A 27458-nucleotide genomic window follows, 5' to 3' on the forward strand; every position below is an offset into this window, starting at 1 on the left:
TGAGAGTGCACAATAGGTGAAATCTGCGAAGTAGTCTGCCTTATTTTTTACAATTATTCTAGCTATTTTAAGGCTGTAAACCCCTTCACTACATTATTTTCTCGGGTATTTACAATTTTCACACTTTTCTCTCGTTTAAACTCTCGCGCAACTTCTACCTTCCTTTAGCTTGTCCAGAAGTCCAACTTTTTGTTCGATGGTTAGCATCTTGCTCTGCCTTTTGTGTGCTACCGCTTGATGATGCAGGATGTTTTGTCAACATTTTGCAAACATGCAGTATAGCACTTGAGAGACTGCTAGTGTTCAAAGATTTCTTTAAATTTGACAAGCTGAACGCATTCTGTGCTGTACAGGAGACACGGCACGGAGGAGATTGATTGACAATGGTCTACAGCCAGATCGCAGAACACAATGCGCTAATCAGGGTGCAGAATACAATGCACTGTAAAAAAAAAAGCATGTCAAATTGCTTGCCAAATTATCATTATAGCATCGATATTATAATGTGTGCATCTGCAATAGTCAAACTCGCAATACTCCCCTACAAAATCATCACAGTCAATCTAAATAAATGAATTCTTTTTAATAGTTTCTGAATAGAATTCTTTTAAGCCATCTGTTGAAATCAATATTAATATTCGCAATTAGGGCTGCACAATATATCTCTAAATTATTGCAAAAATAGTACATGAAGTATACATAACACTAATTTATGTATTTATTTATTTTATGGATTATCTAAATTAAACACATAAGATATGACCTTACTATCTTCATCCCCACCTCCCCAGTAGTTGCTGTTGTGCTATCCGCTTAAGTCGTGACGTATGGAATACTGTTTCTGGGTCCAAGCCACTATTCATTATGAATTGAGAAAATATTTGTTTATGGCCAATTTTTAGTCCTATCACACATTAAACTGAATTTTATATAGTTTCTGGACTAGTTGCATCACATATATCAATTTTGTAACAATTTATAAAAACATTTATTTATTTCTGGTCACCGGATATCAGGCATGAATATATATATATATATATATATATAAAGTGCGATCGCGATTTTCGAAAGTATTTTATCGCTTTGTAAACGTTTATTTTTACAATTTGTTGAGTCTCCCCATACTCAACATAATAATTTGGATGATGTAACATTACCGTTAGGCAGTCAAAAACTTGCGTTGCGTTTGTTGCACTAGGCATTGTCGCTGTCCACTTGGGAAATACAACCCGTTTGGTTCACTTCGCTTAGTGCGAGCCTCCGCTGAGGGCGCGTGCACTTTTATACTTAACTCGCTCGCCCAAACACGAGCATTTCTCATGTGAGATTGCCAACTGTGCAGACGAATATCAAATATTGCAAATTAGAAAGGGTTGGTCAGTTTAATTATGCTACTGTAAGTAATGTTTATTCAGCAATAATTCTCCAGTACCGATAGCAGAACCGTGTGCTTATTGATACTTCAGTCTTTTATAATGCACCGATACCGATGAAGTACAGAGTTTCAGTACCCATCCCTACTTCACAGTTTTTTAGTCAGAAAATAACTTTGACCTGTTTATTTTAAACTCGACAACAATATTGCATATTTTTCCAATATAATTGATTTGATTATAACCTAATCGAAATATATGACAGAAAAACAATGCAGGATTTTTCCAGTGCCGTGATGTGCAGCCAGAATGTGAGTACATGAATGAGCCCAATACCGGTTATCAATGCATATTGTTCATCAGGAATACCACAAATGAAGGATCTTTAATTGTAAATTTAGGTCACGGGTCCAATTTAAAATCAAAGTGATTCACAATTAGAAAATCTGTCTTATAGGCATACCAAATCCATTGTAGACTGTATTCCTAAGAATCAAATGAGGAAATACAGCCTCTCCTTGAATTTGCCCTTACGTAGACAGTTCTCTCATTCTGAGAAGAGCTGGAACCTGAGATGAAGATTGGTACATTCGTCTCCTGAGACTCCCAGAGATCTGAGATGCCTCTTCTGGACTGGCCAGAGGTTGTGTGATTTGACCCTTCTGTCATGCGATCCTGATACACGTAGGCTACTTGAACGTGGCCTTTGAAAGAAGAACCATTCTTCCACTGCTTTCTTTTCCACTGCCATCATTTTATCTCCTGCCATACATGACACATCTAAAAAAAAACAACAAACCCAAATGACAGATGATTTTCTCGACGAAACACAAAGCTCCTGCCAGTCGCTATTGAATTATTGACACCCCGTATGAAGTCCTGCCCGAGTCTCGACAGGCCAAGCTCCACGGTCGATGTTGTAGACTTAATTGCGTCAGGGTTTTCTTTTGTCTCGCCCTCGTTCCCACTCTTTCTGTCTCTGCGCGGTTGTGTGTCAGCGAATCTCGCTCCCTCCCGTATGCAGGCCTGGCAGTCCCAATAGTTCCCAGATGTCAGCACGCCCTCACACAAATGCTTCTCAGAGAGTCCTGTGGCTGACCGGCCTAATGGGAAGTACATATACAGTATTAAATACCTTACGGATGAAGTCGGTTTCTCTGTGTTTTTATGGGGGTGTGGTGGTAACGGTTTCCCTAATGGGCTTTGATGCAGACTTTGAATCGGGAGGAATGAAGGCAAAAAAAGAAAGGTTAGACGAATGAATTTGCCTGCGAGAATAATGCTCTGGTTGCACCCAAGGATGAATTTTTTTTTTTGCTTGCGTACACATGCCGTCAAAAAATGTTCTCCTTTCGGAGCTTAATCCAGATGGTCCTAATTTGGGGTTTTTGTAAAAATGAAATTCACACAGCTTAATCCTGCAGGAAAAACTGGGATGAATCAGTGGGCTCTGGCGTTTAGCTGTGCTGTTAGTTTCCACTGTCTAGAAAAAAGCATAAGGATCTGTTTGTGTTGTGGTGAAACATGCCTTTCCGAATACCTCTCAGGTTTTTAACTCTTCCAAATGAATCTTGCAAGGTTTTGTTATGGCTGGTTTGAAGTGACACTGCTATGGGATACATCAGGGGTCCACATGTAGTATTACTGCAGTTCTCCACAAGTTTAAGCTCCCTATAAAGGAATTAGGGGGACATAATTCAGAAGCCATTTATATGCCACAGCTCAGTTAATCTACTTGGACTATGCAGAATACACTTATACTGTTATTGAAGTGCACTTGATCAAATTTTCTTTTACTATACTATATTGTATAGTACTATATTGTCCACAGTTCTCTTTTGGCCCATTTCCACTGAGTGGTACAGTACGGTACAGATCGGTATGCGTCACCTTTATCAGGCTTGCGATCCCACTGCTAAAAGGGTACCAACGGTGTACGACCGAAAGTTTCGGTCGACATCATTCTTGCTCGAGGAAATGTCAAAGTAAATGATATGAGAAGCATTTCTCACAAAACAGATGCTTTATACACATAAATAGATGCTTTATACAGTATAAATGTTTATTACTAAACTTTCTATGAACGTGATTTAATTGTAACTGCAGATCAATCATTGTGCGAAATAGCCTACTGTAACGTCTGCAATTATAGAAAATAAATAAATAAATGCAACAAATATGAACACGTACAGACTCTCACAGTCTCTGATATGTTACCAATTACAGAAAAACTACACACAGCATACATTTAGTCATTCCGAGTTCATAATAGTCCAATAGGTGATGATAATAGTTAAACTTAGCAGTTTGTTCATATTTTAGGTTGCTCCTTCATTTGCACCTTCGTTTTTTTTCTGCCTTCTCCTTTGTTTTTCCGCAAGTAACTCTTGCGTTTGTCCTTTTCTGAAAGGATTGGATGTCAGAAGCACTTCAATAATCATGTGCATGTTGTTATTATTATCAGCTCAAGAAGTTCAATATCTCAAATATAGATGCACGGCGAACGCACTTGAGAACACGAAAACGCATGTGATTTAGATGCCTTGTAAAAAAACTACCGGGCACAGGGCAGATTCTGCTCTTCTACCTGACTTTGTGGCCGTTCATTAAGACAACGACAGGGTTTGATTGAGCTCGGTCGACCATGGCTTGTTATTATATGTATATATTATTACGGTGTAATGTCTTGGCTGTGTTTTGAAAAAACGGCGGTTATTTTGTTTTCTTTCTCCCTGCTTGTTGCATGAGCGAGTGACATATCTCTGTAAACCAATAGTGTTCAGTTGGGTGGTCTTGCTCCGCCTTTTGGTACCCTTTTGTTGTGCTAGGTACCCTTTGCAAAGGGTACCCAAAAAGTGGTACGGTACGTTTCGCTTTTAGGTAGCTTTATGGCTCATTTCCACAAAGTGGTACAGTACAGTACGGTACGGGTCACCTTTATCAGGCTTGCATTTCCACTGCCAAAAGGGTATCAATGGCCAAAGGGTACCAACTTTTTTGGTGGGCATGGTGTTCGACAGAAAGTTTCAGTCATCGTCATTCTCACTCGAGGAAATGTAAAAGTAAAGCTGTTTGGGTCATTCATATATCATATGAGAAGCACTTCTCACAAAACAGATGCTTTATACACATACATACTTGTGTATAGATGTTCATTACTAACCTTTTTATGAACATAATTTGATTATAACTGCAGATTAATCATAGTGCGAAATAGCCTACTGCAACGTCTGCAATTATAGAAAATAAATAAATAAATACAACATGTATGAACACAAACAGACCTTTACAGTAATTGTCACTCAACATGGAGGGATTAGCTTGTGCAAATATGTCTGATAATCTAATAATCCATATTATTTGCAAATATTTGAGAAATGTTGCAAAAATACAGCCAACCTCTTTGTGATCCTTCTTGGATGTAATTGTTTACTTGCTACTAGGGTTCGATGATGTAGACCAATTTGGTATCATACAATGTCTAATGTGAAACATCACAAAGGACTATGGCATCGTTGTTGTAGGTGGCAGTGAATTATTTATTTATGAATAATTAATTTATTCATAACGAATTAATTATTTGTAGCCTACCGTTTCAACTACCTGACCCGCATAGTCGTTGTTTTACCCATAACCAAATCAAATCAAACCAAAAAAAGTTACACACAAATTACCACCTGTCAATCACTTTTTCTGCGGAACACTTCTTCTTTGTCGTTATAATAGCGTCGACAAACTTGATTGACTAAAAAAAGGTGCACAACCAACAGGAACCAACCAACAATATCTGAGGTTATCGCTGATTGAAGCAGTGTACTGACACTGTGACGCGTTACCTGATAGATTCAAAACACAGAAGAGTCAATAGATAGAGACAAGATTAATTAAATATCATGTTTAACAAATATAGTGAGACGTGATCCAGCGGTACATCCTTGTTAAACTGTCCGACATGCACTGCTCTCTGGGGTTTTTTGCTTAAAGCACCCACTGACTGCTGGAGCTCAGATGCACGCGTATGTACAGACTGCAGCGCATGACAGAGTGTGTGTGTGTGTGTGTGTGTGTGTGTGTGTGTGTGTGATCACGTGATGTGCTTTTTCAGCAGTAGTTTGGAAGTACGGCTTTTCAGAAATGCTAAATGAAACGCCAGTGTGGGCGTGGATCATTTTTGTTCTAAAATGCCATTTTAAAATGAAGATGTATTAGTGTAACCGGGGACATGTGTATTATTTGCGAGCGGGCTGCTGCTGCGACAGGGGCGGGGCAGAGGATTTCGATGCCGGCTCCGTATCGTGATGTCTATCGGCCATCGGCGACAATAGCATCGTCTATCGACCTAACCCTATTTGCTACGTCACTTTAATACATTACTCTGATTTGTTGCTGAATAACCAATCAGATTTGTTGCTGAATAACCAATCAGAGCGATCTCTTCAGCCGGCGGCCAACTATCCTGACCAACAAAGCCCAACGGAAGACCATCAGCTTGGTGTGTCCTGGCCCTAAAATGTAAATTGTGGTTGATGCTTTATCCACGTCTGGTGTAAATACCACCATAAATGCTTGTCCACACCAGGACGCTTTTCGTTTGCGTTTATCATCAGCGTTGTTCGAGACGTTTTTTCGGATTTAAACCCAAGCGATTTTTCACTGGCATCGAGCAGAAGAGTATGCAAAATCACTCGTTGATGTTAGATGGTGCTACACAACTTTAAGCTTCTGACACCCGCTTGTAACACAGAAGAAGAAAACAGAAAGTTCACAGACTTGTTGTTAAAGTTACTGGCGATTCAAACAAGCATGGATGGTTCAAGTAGCAGCTCCAGCTCTAGCGATGAAGAAATGATTATTGTTGACCAGAGCAATAAGCAACTGTACGTTCATATCGCCTCTGGGCATCTTCAATGTGCGCTCTCATTGAGAGTTTTGTGCTTGAGCGCCTCCAAGTGCCGTTTACTGTAACTTCAGCAGCTTCATGCACATTAACAAAAGTGCCAATCTGATTGGTGGAGAAGGTTTTGATGTGGCATGTCAAAACAAAAAAACAAGCTTGAGGCGTTTCTTTAAAAATGGTGCTTTTACGCCTGCCGTTTTGTGTGTTGGTGTGCACGATCACACCAAGAGTACTTGAAACAAGAGTGCTGAAGCAATTCCTGATGAGATGCATGAACAATGCAGCACAAAAGCAGCAGAGCTTTTATTATGCAACAATTGATCGCTTCTGTTTCTTTTGCTTGTGGTCACATGGGGAAGAAGCAGTGCTGATTTATCATACTAAATCAATTTTAAGGTTCTGTTATAATGCTTTATTGTGCAGTGTATTAAAACACATGACATATTAAAGCATTTTTGGTGTTTACATCCAGGTTTTCTTATAAACCAAACAGGACACAGGTCCGTGTCACTAGTTAAAATAGCTTATTTCTGGAGCTTTTTGAACATACTTCAAAACATTTGTGAGACGGAAGGTATTCATATCGCTTCACTTTTTCAACATTATTTTATGTTACAACCTTATTCCAAAATGGATTAAATTAATGTATTTCCTCAAATTTCTACACACAATACCCCATAATGACAATGTCAAAAAGATTTTTTGAAATTGTTGCAAATTTATTAAAAATAAAAAACCTGAAAAATCACATGTACATAAGTATTCACAGCCTTTGCCGTGAAGCTCTAAATTGAGCTCAGGTACATTCTGTTTCCACTGATCAATTTTGAGATGTTTCAGCAGCTTAATTGGAGTTCACCTGTGGTAAATTAAGTTTAAAAAGACATACACCTTTCTATGTAAGGTCCCAGGGTTGACAGTGCATGTCAAAGCACAAACGAAGCATGAAGACAAAGGAACTGTGTGTAGACCTAACAGACAGGATTGTCTCGAGGCACATGGCTGGGGAAGGTTACAGAAAAATTTCTGCTGCTCTGAAAGTTCTAATGAGCACAGTGGCCTCCGTCATGCGTAAGTGGAAGATGTTTGGAACCACCAGAACTCTTCCTAGAGCTGGCCGGCCATCTAAGCTGAGTGATCGGGGAGAAGGGCCTTATTCAAGGATGTGATCAATAACCTGATGGTCACTCTGTCTGAGCTCCAGCGTTCTGCTGTGAAGAGAGGACAACCTTGCGTAAGGACTACCATCTGTGTAGCAATCCACCAATCAGGCCTGTATGGTAGAGTGGCCAGACAGAAGCCACTCCTTGCCTGGTATTTGCCGAAAGGCATCTGAAGGGCTCTGAGACCATAAGAAACAAAATTCTTTGGTCTGATGAGACTAAAATTGTACTCTTTGGAGTGAATGCCAGGCGTTACGTTTGGAAAAAAACAGGCATCGCTCACCACCAGGCTAATACCATCCCTACAGTGAAGCATGGTGGTGGCAGCATCATGCTGTGGGGATGTTTTTCAGCAGCAAGAACTGGAAGACTAGTCAGGATGGAGGGAAAGATGAATGCAGTGATCTACAGAGACATCCTGAATGGAAACCTGCTTCAGAGTGCTCTTGACCTCAGACTGGGGTGACACTTCATCTTCCAGCAGTACAATGACCCAAAGCACACTGCCAAAATATCAATAGACTGGCTTCACAACAACTCAGTGAATGTCCTTGAGTGGCCCAGCCAGAGCCCAAATTTGAATCCTATTGAACATCCTTGGAGAGATCTGAAAATTGCTGTACAACATCTAACCTAAGAGAGCTTGAGTGGTACTGCAAAGAGGAATGGGCAAAAATTCCCAAAGACGGATGGGTGTGCCAAGCTTGTGGCATCATATTCAAAAGACTTAAGGCTGTAATTGCTACCAAAGTTGCATTAACAAAGTATTGAGCAAAGGTTGTGAATACTTATGTGCATGTGATTTTTCAGCTTTTTTTATTTTTAATAAATTTGCAACAGTTTAAAAAAAAATCTGTTTTCACATTGTCATTATGGGGTATTGTGTGTAGAATTTTGAGGAAATAAATTAATTTAATACATTTTGGAATAAGGCTGTAACATAAAAAATGTGGGAAAAGTGAAGCGCTATGAATACTTTCTGAACACACTGTAATACGAGTACATGTCAGCAAAATATATAACACTGTTCTAGTAGTTTTTAGATATTTCATTGAAAAAATCATACATATTATGCCTTAAAAGTCTACATCCAGCCTGTCACACCATAGTAAAATGAGCAACCCTTCTCATTGGACACAATAGCAGTCAGATTTTAAATGCCATGGAGCCTCTCTAATGAATTAAATTAAAGTGGTCACCCGTCCATTTTACTCAGTCGCTTGTGCATCATTTACCAAACGGGAAATGGAACTGTGATGTTAATCAGGCTATAGATTTTCTGTCTGCAGCATGGAGATATGTGCACCCTGAGGGAAGTCCACATGCTCAACAGCTCACAGAAAGACAATGACTGTTTTTTTTTTCTTTCTTTCTTGGAATAGAGGATCATTGTTGCGACTCTTAGCGTATTTACGCTGCATTTAGTTTGTATAGAGTCAAAACACATTGCTGCTGGAGTCATTGTGCTGGCTGAGTGCTTGATAACAGAGAACGTCCAAAACAATCGTGTTTTGTGGACAATCTCATTTGCTCGCTGTCACAATCCTTCAAATACTTGTGTGGTGGGGGTCTACTGTGCATTTTTTTCTGTTTCTTCAAAGGAGCAAAACATTAAAGAAAGTGACTGCAGTGATTGTGTAGATGAGGGGAACTGTATAGAATCTAATTTTAGCAGCCACAGCTCACCTCTCAGGTGAGGATCGAGCTATAAATCACTGTTTAAGAGGACCTGGTGTCATTTTTGGTGCGGCTGAACTAGAATATAGCTCACAGGATGCATTTGGAGAATGCTTTACACAAGGAGCAATGCAGTTATAATGATCCTCCAGAACAACAGTGCCTCAGATACAACAAACATTTCAACCTTTGTCTTAGAATCATGTCAGATTGTATCATGTTCCTGTCTGCTTTTGTGAAGTGTTATTGACCTAGCTGTGCCATATGACCGCAGTTGCTTTCTCAATTTCCATCCTTACTCCTTACAATCTTGAATCTGATTGGCTGACAGCTGAACTCGTACAGCCTCCTCATCCTTATGCATTACTCCGTTTACATAGTGACAGCAGATCAATAAACTCACTACAGTTTGCAGCTGTTGGACAACATAATGTACTTTTGAGGCTTTTTAGGCAAGAATGTAGTCGTTTAGATTGCAATTATTCAGATTATTTATAAGGATATTGGCTATTTTAAATATTTATAATTTCAGAAATTCAGCACGTCCGCATCCATCAGCCTGTCATTAAGCAGAGCAAAGACTGCTGATGTTGTCCATCCACAAGATGGTGACAGAGAATGCATAATAAGCCCTTAGAGGAGAAAAACTCGTAATTTCTAACTACAACTGATCAAATGATTATTAAACTGGTAAGTGTCGATCTCTCTCTTTTGTTTATTGTAGTGCTGTATTTATACCATATAATTGTAGTGTGTTGAGTGTGAGATGGGACTCGCATCTTAGGAATGTATGTATTTTGGGTTGGCAACTCTTTGTATAGCACTGAGTTACTTTTTGGTTGGCCATCTGTTTGTTTCTAGAGAGTGTCCTGTTTTCGTTACTGCAGACTACTTCTGTAAACGGAAAGAAAGAAAAAATGCCCGCATGTGTTTAGCATTTTTCCTTACCGCAAACACCACAATAATCTGGTAGTGATTGCGCTGCTTTGGCTTTTTCAGAGGTTAATTATTGTGATCTCCAGATTGCAACAGGAAAATACTTGGAAATGTCTCTAGGCTGATGGCATTTCATGCCGTTTAGCTTTATAATCTTAAAATGTGAGCAAAATCTCCTGTTTCGTGTTCACTTTAGATATTACGCTAGAGAATCGTTCAAATACTAGCTCTAAAGTTCTGACGTCAGCTGCAGATGTGAATGAATGGCGGAAGAAAGTAGTTCCTTATACAAAAGGATTTTTAGACTCTCCATGTTTGATTTTCTTTTTTATGTACATACGTTTCTAATTCTGACTTATGATATGTATACATATACAGTATACATACAATTAGTTTCGTAGAAGTAGTCCACATTAGTTAGTAGCCACACAGGACATGACCATTCCAATAATTAATCTTAATTTTTTACAAATTCTGTTGAATTTTTGGTCACTTTTTTGGATTAGGCCTATAGTCTTTTTCTGTTGTTATTTTTTAATCAAAACACTAAAATGAAACATTGAGGAGCAATTGTGCAATTCTTATTCCTTAAAAATAAAATTAACATAAGTAATTTGACGAGTGACAAGTGCATGTTACTGCTGTCTTTTTTTAATCACCATATCTTAAAGTTATCCTTTTATTTTGACAGGTTGTTGTAAAATTACTTTAGCTTCTCTGTGCACATTATATGATTATTTTTTTCTAACATAACACCGTAATAATCATGTGTTAATGTTTTGAGAAATATAAGCATCATCCATGCTTGAGTTACAGTGTAACTTTAAGAAACTGTGGTGTTCTTTCTTTTAGGTGGTTTAATATTCAAGCAATTCCAGCATTATTGACATTTGCAGTAAAAATTCAAAACATAAATTCACAGAGAAAGTATATGTTAAGATTATATTGAAGCATCTGCTTATATTTTCCAAAACAACTAACCATTGTTATGGGATCAGAGAAACTTCAATCTGTAAACATTTTTAGATTTTAAATAAGGAAAATAAACATGCATTATGGATGTGACAAAAAAGTTTTCCTTTGTAAAAAAGTCTGTGAATTATACGGGAGAACCCAAAAGAAATAATGCTAATTAAAAGGAGAAGAGTTGGCTCACTATATAACAAAACAAATTGATTTTATTTTATTTTTGCATTTATGATAGGGATGCTCAAAATAATTGTTTAACTGTTAACCGAAAGCGTGTGCTTTTAATAGATTATTGGTATCAGTTTAATGATTAAAAAATATTATTCAATTCACCTTTATTTGTATAGCGCTTTTACAATGTAGATTGTGTCAAAGCAGCTTCACATAGAAGATTATAATTATATTTTAAATCTTTTTTAAGCTTGGCTGCATAAGGGGTCTATCACAGCATATGGACTTTTTGCGTCGGAAGGTGCATCTTTTGAATGGTTTACTACTGGCCGCGAGTGTTTTGCGCGCTGCTTTTGTGCCCTGTGCGCCTCGTATTTTTGCTGTTGCACGCTGTGTGCTGACAAGTTAAAAATATCTAGGGCAAGACTATTTATTTTATTCTTTTTATTTAGTTTATTCTTTATTTCTATGCTGTTGGAAACACTGCAGGTGCTTGAAGATGTTCTGTTGTTAATATGTTTCCATGTTAAAAATAAATCAGTATTTTAAAATGCAATATTTCATGTGTCAGACACAAAATAGACACATGAATTATTTTTTTTTTAATTAAATAATTATTTAATATTAATCTGACCAGTTAACCGTTAATATTCGGTTAGCGCGTGGTGGTTGTCGGTTGGCAAAATTAACCGAAATGAGCATCCCTAATTTATGAGGAAAAAGCTTTGTTATGGATGTGCCACCTCTCTGTTATGGATGTGATAGATGGCAAAAGTTTGTTAAATCAAATATAATTGTTTGAAAACATTGACAGAGACATTTTTGAGTTCTTTTAAAGTACTGGCTTATACACACACACACACACACACACACACACACACGCACACACATTCTCATAAAACTCATAGAAACAGTTTTGCTTTTTAGGTGACAACGTAAATATTTTATTTTTCGTGGCAAGGTTGATATTTGCATGGAATTGCTCATTCACAGATACTATAGTCCACATTACAGTTTAATTGGGTATACAGGGTTGATTTATCCAAAATTTGACACATTATGTCTGTTTTTTTTTTTTTTTGTTTTTTTTTGTGATTTATTTCAGGGTCCATTACCAAAAAAGAAAACAAAGGAAATGATACATTCTGTAGCTAATTGTTTGTTTCCATTAATCCGTACTTGTTCAATCAGATAAAAATGATTTATTCAGTATTTGTTCGCTCATGTTTATATACCTTTTTAGAGTATCAAGTTGTTAGTGTATCCACACGCTCTACTGGCATGCAAATTCTGGCCTTTGAATAGAGTTTAAAATCAGTCATTTATGGCAACTTCAGGATGCAGCTGCATATGTGTAGATTATACACTGTAATAGGAACACTAGACCAGCACTATCTTACCATACACATTTAAATGAATGGATTCACCTTAAAGCTGTGTGATATGAGGAAAAACTGACTTTACAGTAGTTTGTATAATATATTGTGATTTGGATACAGTTTCACTAGATGATTGAATAGCTCTTTTTGATTGGGATTGATTGGGACTAGTTTGTAGTGGAGTGCATTTGCTTAAAATAAAATAAACAAATTTTAAAGACTTGTAGGTCTTTAACTTCTCTCTTGTAAAATCACTTGGATTTTCTATGAGAAAGTTGTATATTTCAGGCAGGATGGTTGGCTATTTAGTCTTATCCGATATCCATTGGGAGGGTGCCATAGCAAATGGACCTGTTAGATGAACGCCGCTCACTTTAATGTTAATTTTGCCAAATAACTGTGCTTATCACTGGGTGACAAGCTGTTATAGTACGCTGAAAGCATTATGTAAATAATATATAAAATATGTAATCAATATAGCTTATCTCTAATACAACAACAAACTCTCTACCGCAACGAATGTCATTCTCTCGCTGTTAATGCTAGCGCTCCCGTTTTTTTCTGCAACCTCGCTGTGTGTGCATCCTGAATGTTTACAAACTGGTAATTCGTCTATAGTCTTTGGACGTATTAGTCGGGACTAGAACATGCAAAAAAAATAGTGCTGCAAGACAATTTAGAAATCGTAAAATCGTGATTTCGATACGATTTCAATTAAATGCACAACCCTAATTTAAAACACTCCACTGGTGTTATGAGGTGAATTTGAAGTTAAATATGTTAATAAATTGGTATTTGTAAACTGGCTTAAACATTCAAAACTATCACATTTGTACTACTGTAATAATAAATAATTTCACAGAAAAATTATAGGTTTATCATAATTAAAAAGAATAATTTTTTTATCGTGGGGCACATTTTACCGGTATATTGCAAAAAATAAAATATCTCCCCTCCTACACTGTAAAAAACAAATCCATAATTTTACGGTTTATTTCCGGCAGTTGTGGTGTTGGGACGTTTGGCCAGCGGAGAAATTAAAATGGTCGTGCCCAACTGAGCCTGGTTTCTCTCAAGGTTTTTTTTCTTCACTTTCGCCATTAGTGAAGTTTTTTTTCCCTCTCCGCTGTCGCCACTGGCTTGAATGGTTCGGGATCTGTAGAGCTGCGCATCATTGGATTTGCTCTTCAATATTTGGACTCTCAGTAGTGATTATTAAACCACACTGAACTGAGCTCAACTGAACTGAACTTAAACACTACAAACTGAACTACACTGTTCCAATTTACTATGACCTTTTATGTGAAGCTGCTTTGACACAATCTACATTGTATAAGCGCTATACAAATAAAGGTGAATTGAATTGAATTGAATTAAAATAACGGCTGTTAAATTACAGAAATTTATCGTAAAATAACAGACATTAAATGACCGATATTTCCTTATTTAAATTTCTGCTAAATTTCTGTAATTCAACCTCTTTTATTTTACAGTAAATTTCTGTAATTTAACAGCTGGTATTTTACGTTTTTTTTCTGGCACCCCAGCTGCCAGAAATAAACCGTAAAATTACAGATTTTTTTCACAGTGTACTTGTACAGGACTCTTTACATCTGCTAAGTGATTCTTTTCAGATACTTCCATTTGGAAGATCGTATGAAGTCCCTTGATCGAAAAAGACATGTATTCCCACTGCTATTGTTTTACATTTTTTAATAGGATCTTGATCTTAAAATGAACATCCTGAATGTGTTTATGCTTGTATTTTTATTTTTTGTATTTGTATTGTTGTGTGAAGACAAATTTCTAGCCTTAACGTTTTTTTTTTAATTGAAGTTTAGTAACAAACCAAGTTATTGTTGTTGTTGTTTTTTTTTTTAAGTGGCACAAATTAACATTCGTTGCTGGTTCTCTTGACAACAGGAAGGGGTCATCAACGAGCTGTTTTGTCGTAGAGAAATAGCCTTGTTTCACAGTGCAGACAAACAGGAAGTGAGCACGCAGAATGTAGGAAATAAATCTTCTCTTTTTACATTAGTAAGGCGCTGCATCAGATGACAAGAACCGATTCTAAGTTTTTGAAATATGGTTTCTCTCTGGCTGGTGCTTCTGGGTCATAAAAAGAGCGATACTGATTCATTGGCTCTGTCTGAATTATTAATGGCCAATGGCTGCAGTTAGTTGTACTCTTTTTGTACTGTAGGTAGTTTATGCTTGTTGAATGGTTTGTTTTTGTGTCTCTCATCACTGAACATCTCACTGCTGGGCAGCATTATTGCAGGCCTTGGTTGCTCTACATCCTGCTTTCCAGACCCAAAGGTTGTGTATAATAGCAGCCAGATGTTTTACCCAATAAATCTGGCGTTCTCAAAGATGTCTCAGGCCCTCTGATGTAACAGCTTGAGTTTCAGCCCTTGGTAATTCTGCCAGTATTATTGACTGGGAGTCTGTGTGTCTGTAGTCTGTGCGCTGTTTTATAGAAAGTTCAATACATCGCAGGGTTAGCTTTCAGCAAATGCCATTACTGCATTATATGTATTCCCGAAGGAACTGGCAGAATGGTACACACATGCGACAAACCACCACTTCCTATTCAATATGGGATGTATTTGCACTCTTTTAAATAGCAATAAATAAATAAATAAATACAATAACAAGACTAAGATTAAAATTATTAAGAAATTGTCATTATTAGCATTATCCAATAAAACTAAACTTTACATATAATGATCATTTAATAATTACATTTGTTTAAATATTAGTACTGGAAAAAGATTAATCGCATCCAAAGTAGAAGTCTGTTTTGACAGATGTCTTTGTGTGTGTGAATTAAATATATTTGTGAAATGTGACAAACACGCATACATAAAAACAAAAGCTTACAAAATGTTTACATGTTTTATTAATTGTGGATGGATATTTAAATGTATATATTTGTATAATGTACATATAAATTTTATATCTAAATAAATAATGTATATGCATGTATGTGTGTGTTTTATATATATATATATATATATATATAAATAAATATATATATATATATATATATATATATATATAAATATATAAATGTAAATATAAATATATATATATATATATATATATATATATATATATATATATATATATATATATATATATATAAATATATATATATAAATATACATTTCTGACTCTAAGAAAGTTTATTTGTATTTATGCATATATCCACAATGAAGACTATACAGTGTTGTTTTACATTGGAATATTAAATTTATGTATCTAAATATCGACTTCCAGAAAATCATAAAGCACTGTATATTTTATTTGTACAGTATTATTGCTCTATTGTGTTTCTCAGTGTGATTGCTTTATTTGTACATACACTCCCTTACAAAATCATCTTTCCAAGTTTCCAAATTATTATTATTATAGTTATTATTCATTTAATTTTCCTTCAGCTTAGTCCCTTTATTCACAACTATTCCAGCATATGTTTACACTGCGGATGCTCTTCCAGCTGCAACCCAGTGCTGGGAAACACCCATACACGCTCACATTCGCACACATGCACTACGGACAATTTAATGTATTAAATTCACCTATAGTTCATCTTTGGACTTGTGGGGGGAAACCCACGCCAACACTTGGAGAACATGCAAACTCCACACAGAAATGCCAACTGACCCAGCTGGGACTTGAACCAGCAACCTTCTTGCTGTGAGGCGACAGTGCCAACCACTGAGCCATAGTGCCAATATTTTTATTAAGTGAAATATGATTTATTTAAATAGTTTGACAAAAATGGTCACATTAGTTTGTTAGTTGATGATTTATCAATATCCAAAACTAGGACTAACAATGAATGATGTATTTTCATAGTTAATGAAATTGAATGAAGAATAAATACTGTAATAAATGTATTGTTTATTATTTGTTCACGTTAGTAAATACATGAACTAACTTTAACTAATGGAAGCCTATTGTAAAATGTAAAAATAAAGTATTTTTGAAGATTTTTCAAACCACAGATTTTTCACATATATTCATTCGTCATTTTCCTTCGGCTTAGTCACTTTATTCATCAGGGGTCGCCACAGTAGAATGAACCACCTACTTACCCAGCACGTTTTACATAGCAGATTCCCTTTCAGCTGCATATCTTATATCTTCTGCAATTTTCTTGAAAAAATTCTTGCCAACTTCAATTTTTTTAGTTGAAACTGAATTTTTTTAGAATCAAACTGACTAAAAATATTAAGGTAAACTTTGTACAACTGAAAACATTTAGTTGAAAGCTGATTAACTTAATAAAATAAGTTAAATCAGCATAAAAATATTTGTTGTTTTGACTTTATTATTAATTTTTTACAGCGTACACTGTAAAAAGGAATTAGTTACTTTAAGCGAGTAAATCTAGTGCCTTAAAAGCAACAAGTTGACTTTACAAAAATAATGTAAGTAAACCTATTGTAACTTGGAACGGAATGTTTATAATTATGCAAATTGCACTCACTTTTTAAAAATCACTAATCACTTATTTCCAATACATCTTTATTATATTAGTCTTTTACCAGCTTTTCTGTATCTCGAAAAATGACATACAGTAAAATAAATCTGCTCTTCCAGACTCTTCTAATTTCAATACAGGCTATAATTGTAGATTTTATAAACTTAATGAAGCATCAAATATGTAATATTGTGATAATTACAGTAATAATTTGAAAATAGCCTGACACTGTAAAAAGGGAATATTTGACTTTAAAAAGTAAGTACAATTAGCATAACTATAAAAATCAAGTCAACTTAACAGTTCCAAGTTACAATGGGTTTACTTGCATTATTTTTGTTAAGTCAACTTGTTGCTTTTAAGGCAATTGATTTACTTGCTTTAAGTAACTAATGACTTTTTACAGTCTGTACTGACACCTTAAGGTTTGAATTCAGTAAGTTTGTTTACGAACTGCTAGTTTCACACAAAGTTCATTCCATTTCTTTTCTTTGTTTCTGTCTGCCATGCCCTATTTTTTCATAATCAACATTCTTGAATTCAGTCTCAACAGCTTTTTGGGTGTTGTTGATGGTTTTTGGTGGTATTTCAAGTCCTGTTTTTTTTTATTTATTTAGAATTTTACAGTGACTGTTTTGCAAAGGCATTTTGAAGTGCGTCTGTGACTGTCATGTGTTTGAGTTTGGCATTTGATATTGTGCCTCAAGCAGGGAGATGCCTTGTTTGGGCATTTTTTATTTGTCCAGTTGAATTTATTCTCTTGGACTGGTCTATCAGAATGTGTGCAGTTCATCACACTAGACTGTGTTATTGACACAGGCTCCACTGTGTCTGTAGAATGTACAATTGTTTGTGTTTTATAGTTTGCTGGTTTTGTTTATTTATATATATATATTATACTTTTTATGTTTATGCTTTGTACTCTGTTAATCATGCAGAGTTCCACACACTTTCTTCATGTTCTCCCAACACAATTTGATTGTTAACTTAATCTTTTTTTTTTTTTTTAAGTTTAAGTGACTAGAACATAAAACAATTAACTTGTCTAAAAAAAAACTTAAGAATTGTGTGTTTTCAACTCATTATAAATAAGTTTGAATAAAGTCATTTTTTGAATGTGAGGCATCTTCACTGTAAAAATGCTGGGTTCCACGCAAATCCTTCATGTTGTCCCAACACAAATCGATTAAGTAAACTTAATAGTTTTTACAATTTTAAGTGGATTGAATATAGACCAATTAAGTTGACCTCCTTCCAAAAATTGTGTTGATTCAGCTAATTTTAAATAAGTAGTTTGAACAAACTAAAAATTTACTTTATAAAGTAAATAAAAACAAAATATATAACATTATTTTATATGTTATCCATCCATTACCAATGCGAACTGCTTATTGGCAATTTGGCAAAAATATATCACAATGAACATTTTGGGGTGAATTATCCCTTAATGACAGACCAGTGGCAGCATTTTGAGTCCTAATAGTCTGCTGGCCCTTTTAGACTCGCACATAAAGCATCAATTTTTCTAGTAACTGCTTCCTTTCAGTTTAGGCACAGTAACCAAATGTGTTTATATGTAAATCTTGACAGTTTTGGTGCGATCAGGCTTAATTTATTTATATTTTACTTAATTTCAGACTGTAATTTGGAGCCATTTGACAGGCTTTGTAGTGGCGTGCTCATATCGCACTCCTCAGTGCTCGGAAACAGAAATGATTCCTTCAAAAGCAGATTGTGGAGACACTTTAATAATCCACAATCAGAAATTGTCATATCTCACACCTCTAGCTTGTATACATATTAAATACATTTGTTGTGCCTTCTATTATTTTCTATTAACATTTTATAAAAAATATATAATTTTATTTAAATTTAATTATATATAAAATTAAAACAAAATAATAAATATTATATATTAAAACTATATATATATATATATATATATATATATATATATATATATATATATATATATATATATATATATATATATATATATATATATATATTTTTTTTTTTTTTTAAACACAGATTCAAAGATTTTTGATTGCAAATACCAGCTTCTGCTTTAAACTGAACTGATTGAATATTTACTATTAAATATCTAATTTAAAAGTATTCAGACAAATGTAAAATACAGTAAAACACCCTAAATCTGTTTAAACGCATCGATCTGATGGCGGTTGAGTTTGCAGATGGATATTACTGGGAGCCTCGCTAGATCCTCCTGTATGGGCATGCGTCCATTATAAAACACTCACAGGACATTAATTTAGACAATTATGCAGATATATTAAATAGTTCAAACAAAAATACACAGAGAGACCTTCATTTCACGCATAGTTTGTGAATGAACAGACTTACGTGTTGCCTACTAGTTGCAGACACGATCATGAGGCATTTTTTTGCGCCAAGTTTGAAGTAATCCATCACAGAACAGGTGAAAGTGCATTACTTCTCGCGGCCCACCTGCAGGATCGCTGCCTGAGGCCCCCTAGTGTGATGCGGATCAATAGCCGCGTTTCCACTATCGCGCCTAAAGCGAGCGAGCCAAGGCCAGTCGCGTTTCCACTATCACTTCCGGGGCGTAATCGGGCCAAAGCGGGGCTTCCTTGGGGCCAGCGTCCGGCCTTTTTCGGCCCGCCGAATACCTTGGGCCAAGGAGGGCCAACTGGGGCTTCGGGGTGGGGTTATGTACAAAGGCGAAGTTTTCCTGTCAGGTAAAGAGGAGACAAGATGCTTTCTTCCCTTACATTTGTTTTGCTATCGCGCTTGATCAACTCACTAAGAAGAAGAAAAAATGGATTGCAGCCAAAATCTGTGTTCGAAGTAAATGCCGCCAAACTCGAATGTCCTTATCCAGGGATCGCTGTCTGGCCTTAGACCAACAGACCACAAACAGTAAAAGAGCAATCGCTTCGGTGTTCTCCATCTTCCTGCTCTCGTAGTGATGCCAGGTTGTGTTTGTGGTTATAATTTGAGTTTTTTGTTCCCGCTGAAGTGGGCGGGTTGTGTGAGGTTTGATTCGGGGGACATTCTGGGGGCGGTGTTTGCGTGACGCGCTGCGAGCAACTAGCCTGACAGTGGAAACGCGACATGATTTTGGCCTCATTTCTCAACCTCCCGGGCTATTGGCCCGGCCTGGCCCGATTAAAGCCCTGGCTCGCACTGGCCCGATAGTGGAAATGCGGCTACTGTTTGCGGCCTGATCCGGCCTGCGGGCCGTACATTTGACACCCCTGATCTACAGTTTTCGCCAAAGGGCGTGTTCGTGGCAGACTGACAGAGTAGGAGGAAGTACTTATAACTCAGCCACACAATGTCTAATACTCCCAAAAATTCACTAACTTGATGAGACTCCGCTCCTGAAGACATCTATGTTCCGATATTGAGTCACAGTCATAGCGCCACCCTTTCATTGCAAGTCATCGCCACAGCGAGGTTCCTTTCATCACTACTTGCAGCTTTATTTATATTTATTCATTCATTCATTCACTTTTCTTAGTTCCTGATTTATCAGGGGTCACCACAGCGGAATGATCCACCAACTACTCTGGCATATGTTATACACAGTAGATGCCCTTCCAGCCGCAACTCAGTACTGGGAAACGCCCATACACTCTCAATCTCACACATGCCCGTACACTACAGCCAGTTTATTCTGTTTATTCATTCTGCAGTAGCAACCCCTGATAAATCAGGGATTAAACCGAAGGAAAGTGAAGGAATGAATAATTTTAGTTCTTTTTGAAAACAATATTGATCATGCTGCTTCATTTGTACCATGTGCTTGTTTTGAACAATACATGATAATATTACAACTGTTTATCAGCAATTGCACACAAGTACAGCAATTGCATACTATTTTGAATGGAGGACAATCAGAAAGATGATCATTTTTTTCCCCATAGATTATTTTGTTCCATTGTTTCCTAACCATGTCACCCCTAAGGAATCTCCACCGCCATTTTAAAATGCATTCCACTTCAAGTGAATGAGGGAATTTTACATGGACATACCCTCAAACCTCTCGAGCGAATCTGCTTCAAATCTACACTCCAGAACCTGTATGTCACAGAATGCAATGCAATTGTGACATCACAACAGTGTAGATTCCAGTGCTCAAGGGTTTAGGCCAGTGGTTCTCAAACTATTTTCACCTCAGAAAAATAAATGTCAGCATAGCATAGTAGACCTAATTAAGCTACCACAGCACTGCGCAGTTCAAAAACAAGGCAGATTAATTCCTATTATTAAGAATAGTTATTATTGTCAGCTACTTAAACATTATAAATAGTTTGAATATTAACTTTGCTTGCAAGTGTAAAAAAAAAAAAAAACTACAACGTTTAAATTAAAATGTGCTATAAAAATGGCTCTGTTCTTAAAAAGTAAAAAAAAAGAACTGCTGTACTTAAATGTAAAGTATTAACACGTAGTAGCTTATTCATCAAAACCTGGAAATGTTTTTGATAAATTTTGAAAAATGTGTTGCATGTACATATACATATTTGTATATCTTTGAAATCTAAACATTAACTTGTAATTTATTACTATTTGGAATTACATATTTAAATAAGAAACTAGATCTGCTTATTGAGCGTCATTTAGAGTATGTGTGTGAGAAAAGTGAGTGATTAAATGCATAAATACACTGCTTGACCAATTTGTACGTGCAGCATTTCCATGATTTGGTGCAAATGAGATTACTTTAAGTGAACTATGAAGTTTGCGTTAACCGCGCACCAACCACTGTTTTCAGGCAGACACGGGTATGGTTCGTGGTTCCTCCTGAGCACACAGAAACTGACTTTAATTATATTCCACCTCTAAGCTTCAAGCATGGCAAAATTGCTTGAATCTATCTTCTGTGTCCCACACCATTTGAATCACATGCGAATTAATAAGCCTAAATCTGAGGTAACCAACTAAATCAAAAGCCACTCTGCTTTACAAAACAAACAACTTTTTATATCGAAAACACATTATTTTACACAACTACAAACAAATTTAACACATTTGTAATATTTTTTTTTTCCAATGATGCAGTATGCGGAGTTTGCAGTAACTGAAATGCCAACACAACAGCACAGGGATGCATTTCCCAAACAACAACATAACTCTGATCTATCATAGTACGATGCATCGTTTGGAAAAAGAACGATATAGTGACGAGTGTTTCCCAAAACTTTAGTATGTACATGTACATTAAGTCTTATTTGTTTTTTTTCGGCTAAAATATTCTCTTCGTTAAACAGAAATTAGGAAAAAAATTAAACGGGGGCGAATAATTCAGGTATGTGCGTGTGCGTGTGTGTATGTATATGTGTATGTATATGTGTATGTATGTGTATGTATATAGGAGAAGCAGGTAAGTGATATTCTTGCAGATGGAATATTGTTTACGATGTAATCAAGGAGCTTCAGTCAGACATAGAGCACAACAGAAAAGTTTTGACAAATTTACGGTAGGAAATTGCACGAGCACATAATCTTTATTAATGATTTTTGACATAAAATAAAAATGAAAACTTTTAACCCATTATAGGGAAAAATACATCCATGCAACATAAGACTGGTTTGTGATCTACACTCTCAGAAAAAAAAGATACACGTTTGTACAAATAATGCTCCTTAAGGAACAGTTTTGTACCTTTGTAAAAGTTGTACCATTTATGGTAAAGAAAAGACCTCTTATGATGCTGATCTGTACCTTTTATGGTATAACTGAAATGAATATACACAATTGTTCCCATAAAAAAGGTACATCAGTGTTGGACAACCCCTTTATTACAATATCTATTAAAATAAATATTACTGTAAAGGCAAAGTGATTTTATGAATAATTTCCATATTAAAACACAAATCATCATTTAAAAGCATATGCTTGAAGAAACTCATAAACATTCATTATTAAGTTATATAATACAAAACAACTGGTAAAACAAAACTATAGGTATTGTAAACTAAACATTTAAGGCATTTTAATAAACATTTGGTAAGCATTTTCTGATTAAAAACAGTTTCATTATTGAGATCTGCACCTTTTGGCATTTGCTTTCCACTGTGCACATGAGCTGGCAAAAGTCCTGCAAAGTGTTCATGCAAACATTTTAGTATTGTAAAACTAATCAAACATTGAGCATACAGTATCTCGTTACAATTCACCACAGGGGTCGCCACAGCGGAATGAACCGCCAACTTATCCAGCATATATTTTACGCAGCGGATGCTCTTTCAGCCGCAACCCTTCACTGGAAAACATCCATACACATTCACACACACTTATACACTACGGTCAATTTTAGCATACCCAATTAACCTGTACCGCATGTCTTTGGACTGTGGGGGAAACCGGCGCACCCGAAGGAAACCCACGCAAACACGGGGAGAACATGCAAACTCCACACAAAAATGTCAACTGGCCCATTCATTTTTCTATTTTAAAATGAAGTAAATTCAATTACAAAGCTATTGTGTGGAAACAGGAGAAAAAATGTTTTATATTGTACATGGGAGAATGTATTTCTGTAACGTTTTGTGAAATGATTAGCAAAAATAGATCTTTTGATTGATGTTAAAGTATTTTTTATTCTTTTATTGTAAATGGAAACGGTGCATTTACACAAAAAGAAACCTTTAAAAAAAAAAACACACAAAATGTGTTTTGATGTTTTATATTTACTGTATGTACCTTCATGGATCAGATTTGTACCTTTGTACAATATTGTATCTGCAGGTTTTAAAACCAAAGGTACATTTTGTTTTCTCATGTATGATGTACTTAATGTACTTCAGTTTTAACATTTTTAGCCTTTGCATACTGTTTTTAGTATTCAGTAAGTTTTGTGACAGCTTGTTTTTATTATTACTTATTATTCTTATAATATTATTATCACTGCAATTAATTATTTACTCCGATTACTATGAATTAGCACATTGTGTGTACATGTAAACAGCAAGTATGTGTATCACAGATTTTTGTTTGATATATAAATTTCATTTGTAGGTTGTAAGGAAAGGTGTGTCCCCCTAAACCACAGTGGTTACATGCTGTCCCTGTAAACACTATATATGTGTGTGTGTGTGTGTATATATATATATATATATATATGTATGTATATATATATATATATATATATATATATATATATATATATATATGTATATGTATATATATATATATGTATATATATATATATATATATATATATATATATATATATATATATATATGTATATATATATATGTATATATATATATATATATATATATATATATATATATATATATATATGTATATATATATGTATATATATATATATATATATATATATATATATATATATATATATATATATATGTATATATATATGTATATATATATATATATATATATATATATATATATATATATATATATATATATATAATCAAATAATCCTGGGTATTTATGAGACAGACATTTCATACTGTGTATTCACAAACCCGGGGTTAACGTTCTTATTCGCATATTTGTGGTCCCTGTTGCAGTTAAATGTGTTTTAGTAACACTATGGAGATTTCCTGGGTTTCTTCTTCATGGGTGTTTGGAGTTACTGTGTGAGAGCACCCTCTGGCCTTACTGCAGATCCCATAGCCGTTTGCTTAAAAGTGTATGCAGTTTCACCGATTGTTCACAGTTTACCAGAAGAATTTACACAAAGGTGGATTGGATCTTGACCTGTTTGTCTCTGTTTTGCAGTTGCACTGGGGCGAAACCAGCCCCTGAAGAGAGAGAAGCCCAAATGGAAGAGCGACTACCCAATGACGGATGGGCAACTGCGCAGCAAGCGTGATGAATTCTGGGACACGGCACCGGCTTTTGAAGGCCGCAAGGAAATCTGGGATGCACTTAAAGCGGCTGCCCAGGCCTTTGAGAGCAATGACCACGAACTTGCTCAAGCCATCATTGATGGAGCCAGCATAACATTACCGCACGGTAAGAGACGCACATTACAGATGCTACTAGACATGCTTTGATCCAAACCAGACACTTGTGTTGAGAGATAGTACTATTAGTATGATTAAATAAGGTGTAAGAACTACCTCAAAAAAGTCTTGTCGCCTATCCAAGTTTTAGGAACAAAAAATAACTTGATTTCTTGTTGATCATTTGGTATCTGAAGTGGCTTATATGAAAGGCAAAGGCCTCGAGATTATGCTTATTTTACCTAAATAGCATATGATCATGCCATGATTTTTAATTATTTAATTAGGTCAGTAAGGTTTGACTTTGCTTAGACAAAAGTCTTGTCACTTAAGTACGGTGGCCGGGAAGTGCAAAACAACATTACAAAGTGTGAAACACTTTTATGAAGCTCGAGACAAATTTACATTTTGGAAAACATTTTTACCTATCATAAGACACAATTATATAGGAAAAACAATTTTACCAAGGACAAAACAAGTTTACAAAGAAAAAAAATTGCCAAGACGCAAAACACTTTTACCAGTCCCGAAACAAATTTACAATGACAGATTCCTTACAGAAAGGGAATGTACCACACACCAGAAAATATCAGCTGTAGGCACAGGTTAACATAAGTCAACAACTATAAAAATCATGATTTGACCAACTGCGATTTAAAACATTTTGTCATTTAGAGCTATTCTGAGAAAATCAGTGTGAGAGTATGTAGAAACATGTAAACGCAAGTACATAAAACAAGCTAACACGAGTCCACAACCAAAGCACAACATATTCTGACTGATAAAAATATCAGAATAGCTTCGGGTTCGAATCCCGTTGATGACATGTAAATTATAATTATTTCTTTACATTAATTTTGGTTATACACTGTTCTGCCACACAGATATTAAAAATCAATAATGTTTACAATGACACTGACACCAAGTAATAAGAATATTTATTTAGCATGTTTTGTTTCTGTGAAAAAGTGATAAATCTGCCAATCTGCAAACATGAATAGTTTACATCTGGTTAAACCGTTAAACCAGTTAAACCGTAACCAGTTAAACCGTAACACCGGCTTCATTCAGTTTACTTTTAAGAGTCCTCAAGCAGTTTACACCGTGTACACTTGACATCATGTCCACGATTACAGTGTAAAAGTAGCCCTCGTTAAAATATTGAACACATTGATGCAATATGTTTGGTGTTCCGTCTGGTCCGCATCCTTTAGAAAGTACAAACACAGACAACACGTAAAGCAAAACCGCGTTAAGCTGCTCATGTGTTTGCCGCAAAACATCCGTCAACCTTAGTCCATGTTCGGTCACCATAAGCGCTCTGGTTACTAAAGTAACCCTCGGAAATGCTATAAGTGGATTTAATCCACGTATGGGGATTTCGTTCAGAAAGCCAATTGTCTGAAAGAGTATGTAAACGGGCCAATGAAATGCCAAATGAATTGGCAGCGTCAGCTTGTGCACCTGATGCTTGTTGCATTCAATTTAGCATAAAAGCACAGCGAAAGCAAGAAGACACAACCTTTTTAAGCTAAAGAGACTGATACCTACAGCTAAGGAACAATCATTATGGCGATGCAATATAGCATTTCTGTTTCCCTCCTCGGGGAACGAGGGTTACTTTAGTAACCAGAGCGTTCCCCTTCGGATGGGGAACTTCAATGCTATAAGTGGATTTAATCCACGTATGGGGAAATGTCTGGAAAACGCAACAATGACTGCACCTTACCTTCGCCTCCGATGAGAGGATAGCCAGGCATAGCGTGAGCGCTCCAGCATCATAAAGAGGCGCGGTCTTCCAATGTGATCCATAGCACTTATTTATCCCACTTCAAAGAAGATTTATGGATTTAGATATATTTTTCGGGAGCCGCAAAGCATCTAGATAATTTCTAGGAATTTAATACGACAGTACGTTGGGAAAGCATGCAGTCCCGATAGGGAGGACGCTGCGGAGGCCACCTGCTACCCAAATGGGAAGATATGATGGCAGAATATATGGACTAGCCCTGAGAAGGGGGAGTACGCATATAATAAGATGGTTAGGGGAGAGGGAAGACACGGGTCCGCCTGTTAGGGGGGGGGACTTCATCGTGGCTGAATAAGCATATGGGATCGCCTAATGGGGATCACGCATAGGGGGCACCTATACCCAAAACGCGGGCTGACCAGAGGGCAGACCTACAATGTAATCCTCCGCTGAGTCAGTGCTTGGGGCCTTGGAGGAATCTGCAGGGCTCACCTAAGCGGGGAACTTTACTGACAGAGTAAATAAGCACACGTATCTCCGTGTTATTGAGAACGGCACAGCAAGCGTGTTTCAACACCTTAACCGAGTTGTTTCCTCAATTACCAAGGGTTACCTAATACCCTTGAGGAAACCAGCTCCACTCGCAGATTGTAAAACCTTGCAAATGTATTAGGTGTCG

General features: G+C 36.1%; 1 protein-coding gene across 1 annotated transcript in view; it reads left to right on the plus strand.

The window, feature by feature from the left end:
• Positions 1–27458, plus strand: part of ubtd2 (ubiquitin domain containing 2) — a 61908-nt gene that overhangs the window by 15527 nt on the left and 18923 nt on the right. The window contains exon 2 of the mRNA XM_056446537.1: positions 24803–25039. Coding sequence (XP_056302512.1) covers positions 24803–25039 — 237 coding nt within the window. The remainder of the gene's footprint in view (positions 1–24802; positions 25040–27458) is intronic.

Source organism: Danio aesculapii, chromosome 21 (assembly GCF_903798145.1).
Source record: "Danio aesculapii chromosome 21, fDanAes4.1, whole genome shotgun sequence".
NCBI classification, from domain to species: domain Eukaryota; kingdom Metazoa; phylum Chordata; class Actinopteri; order Cypriniformes; family Danionidae; genus Danio; species Danio aesculapii.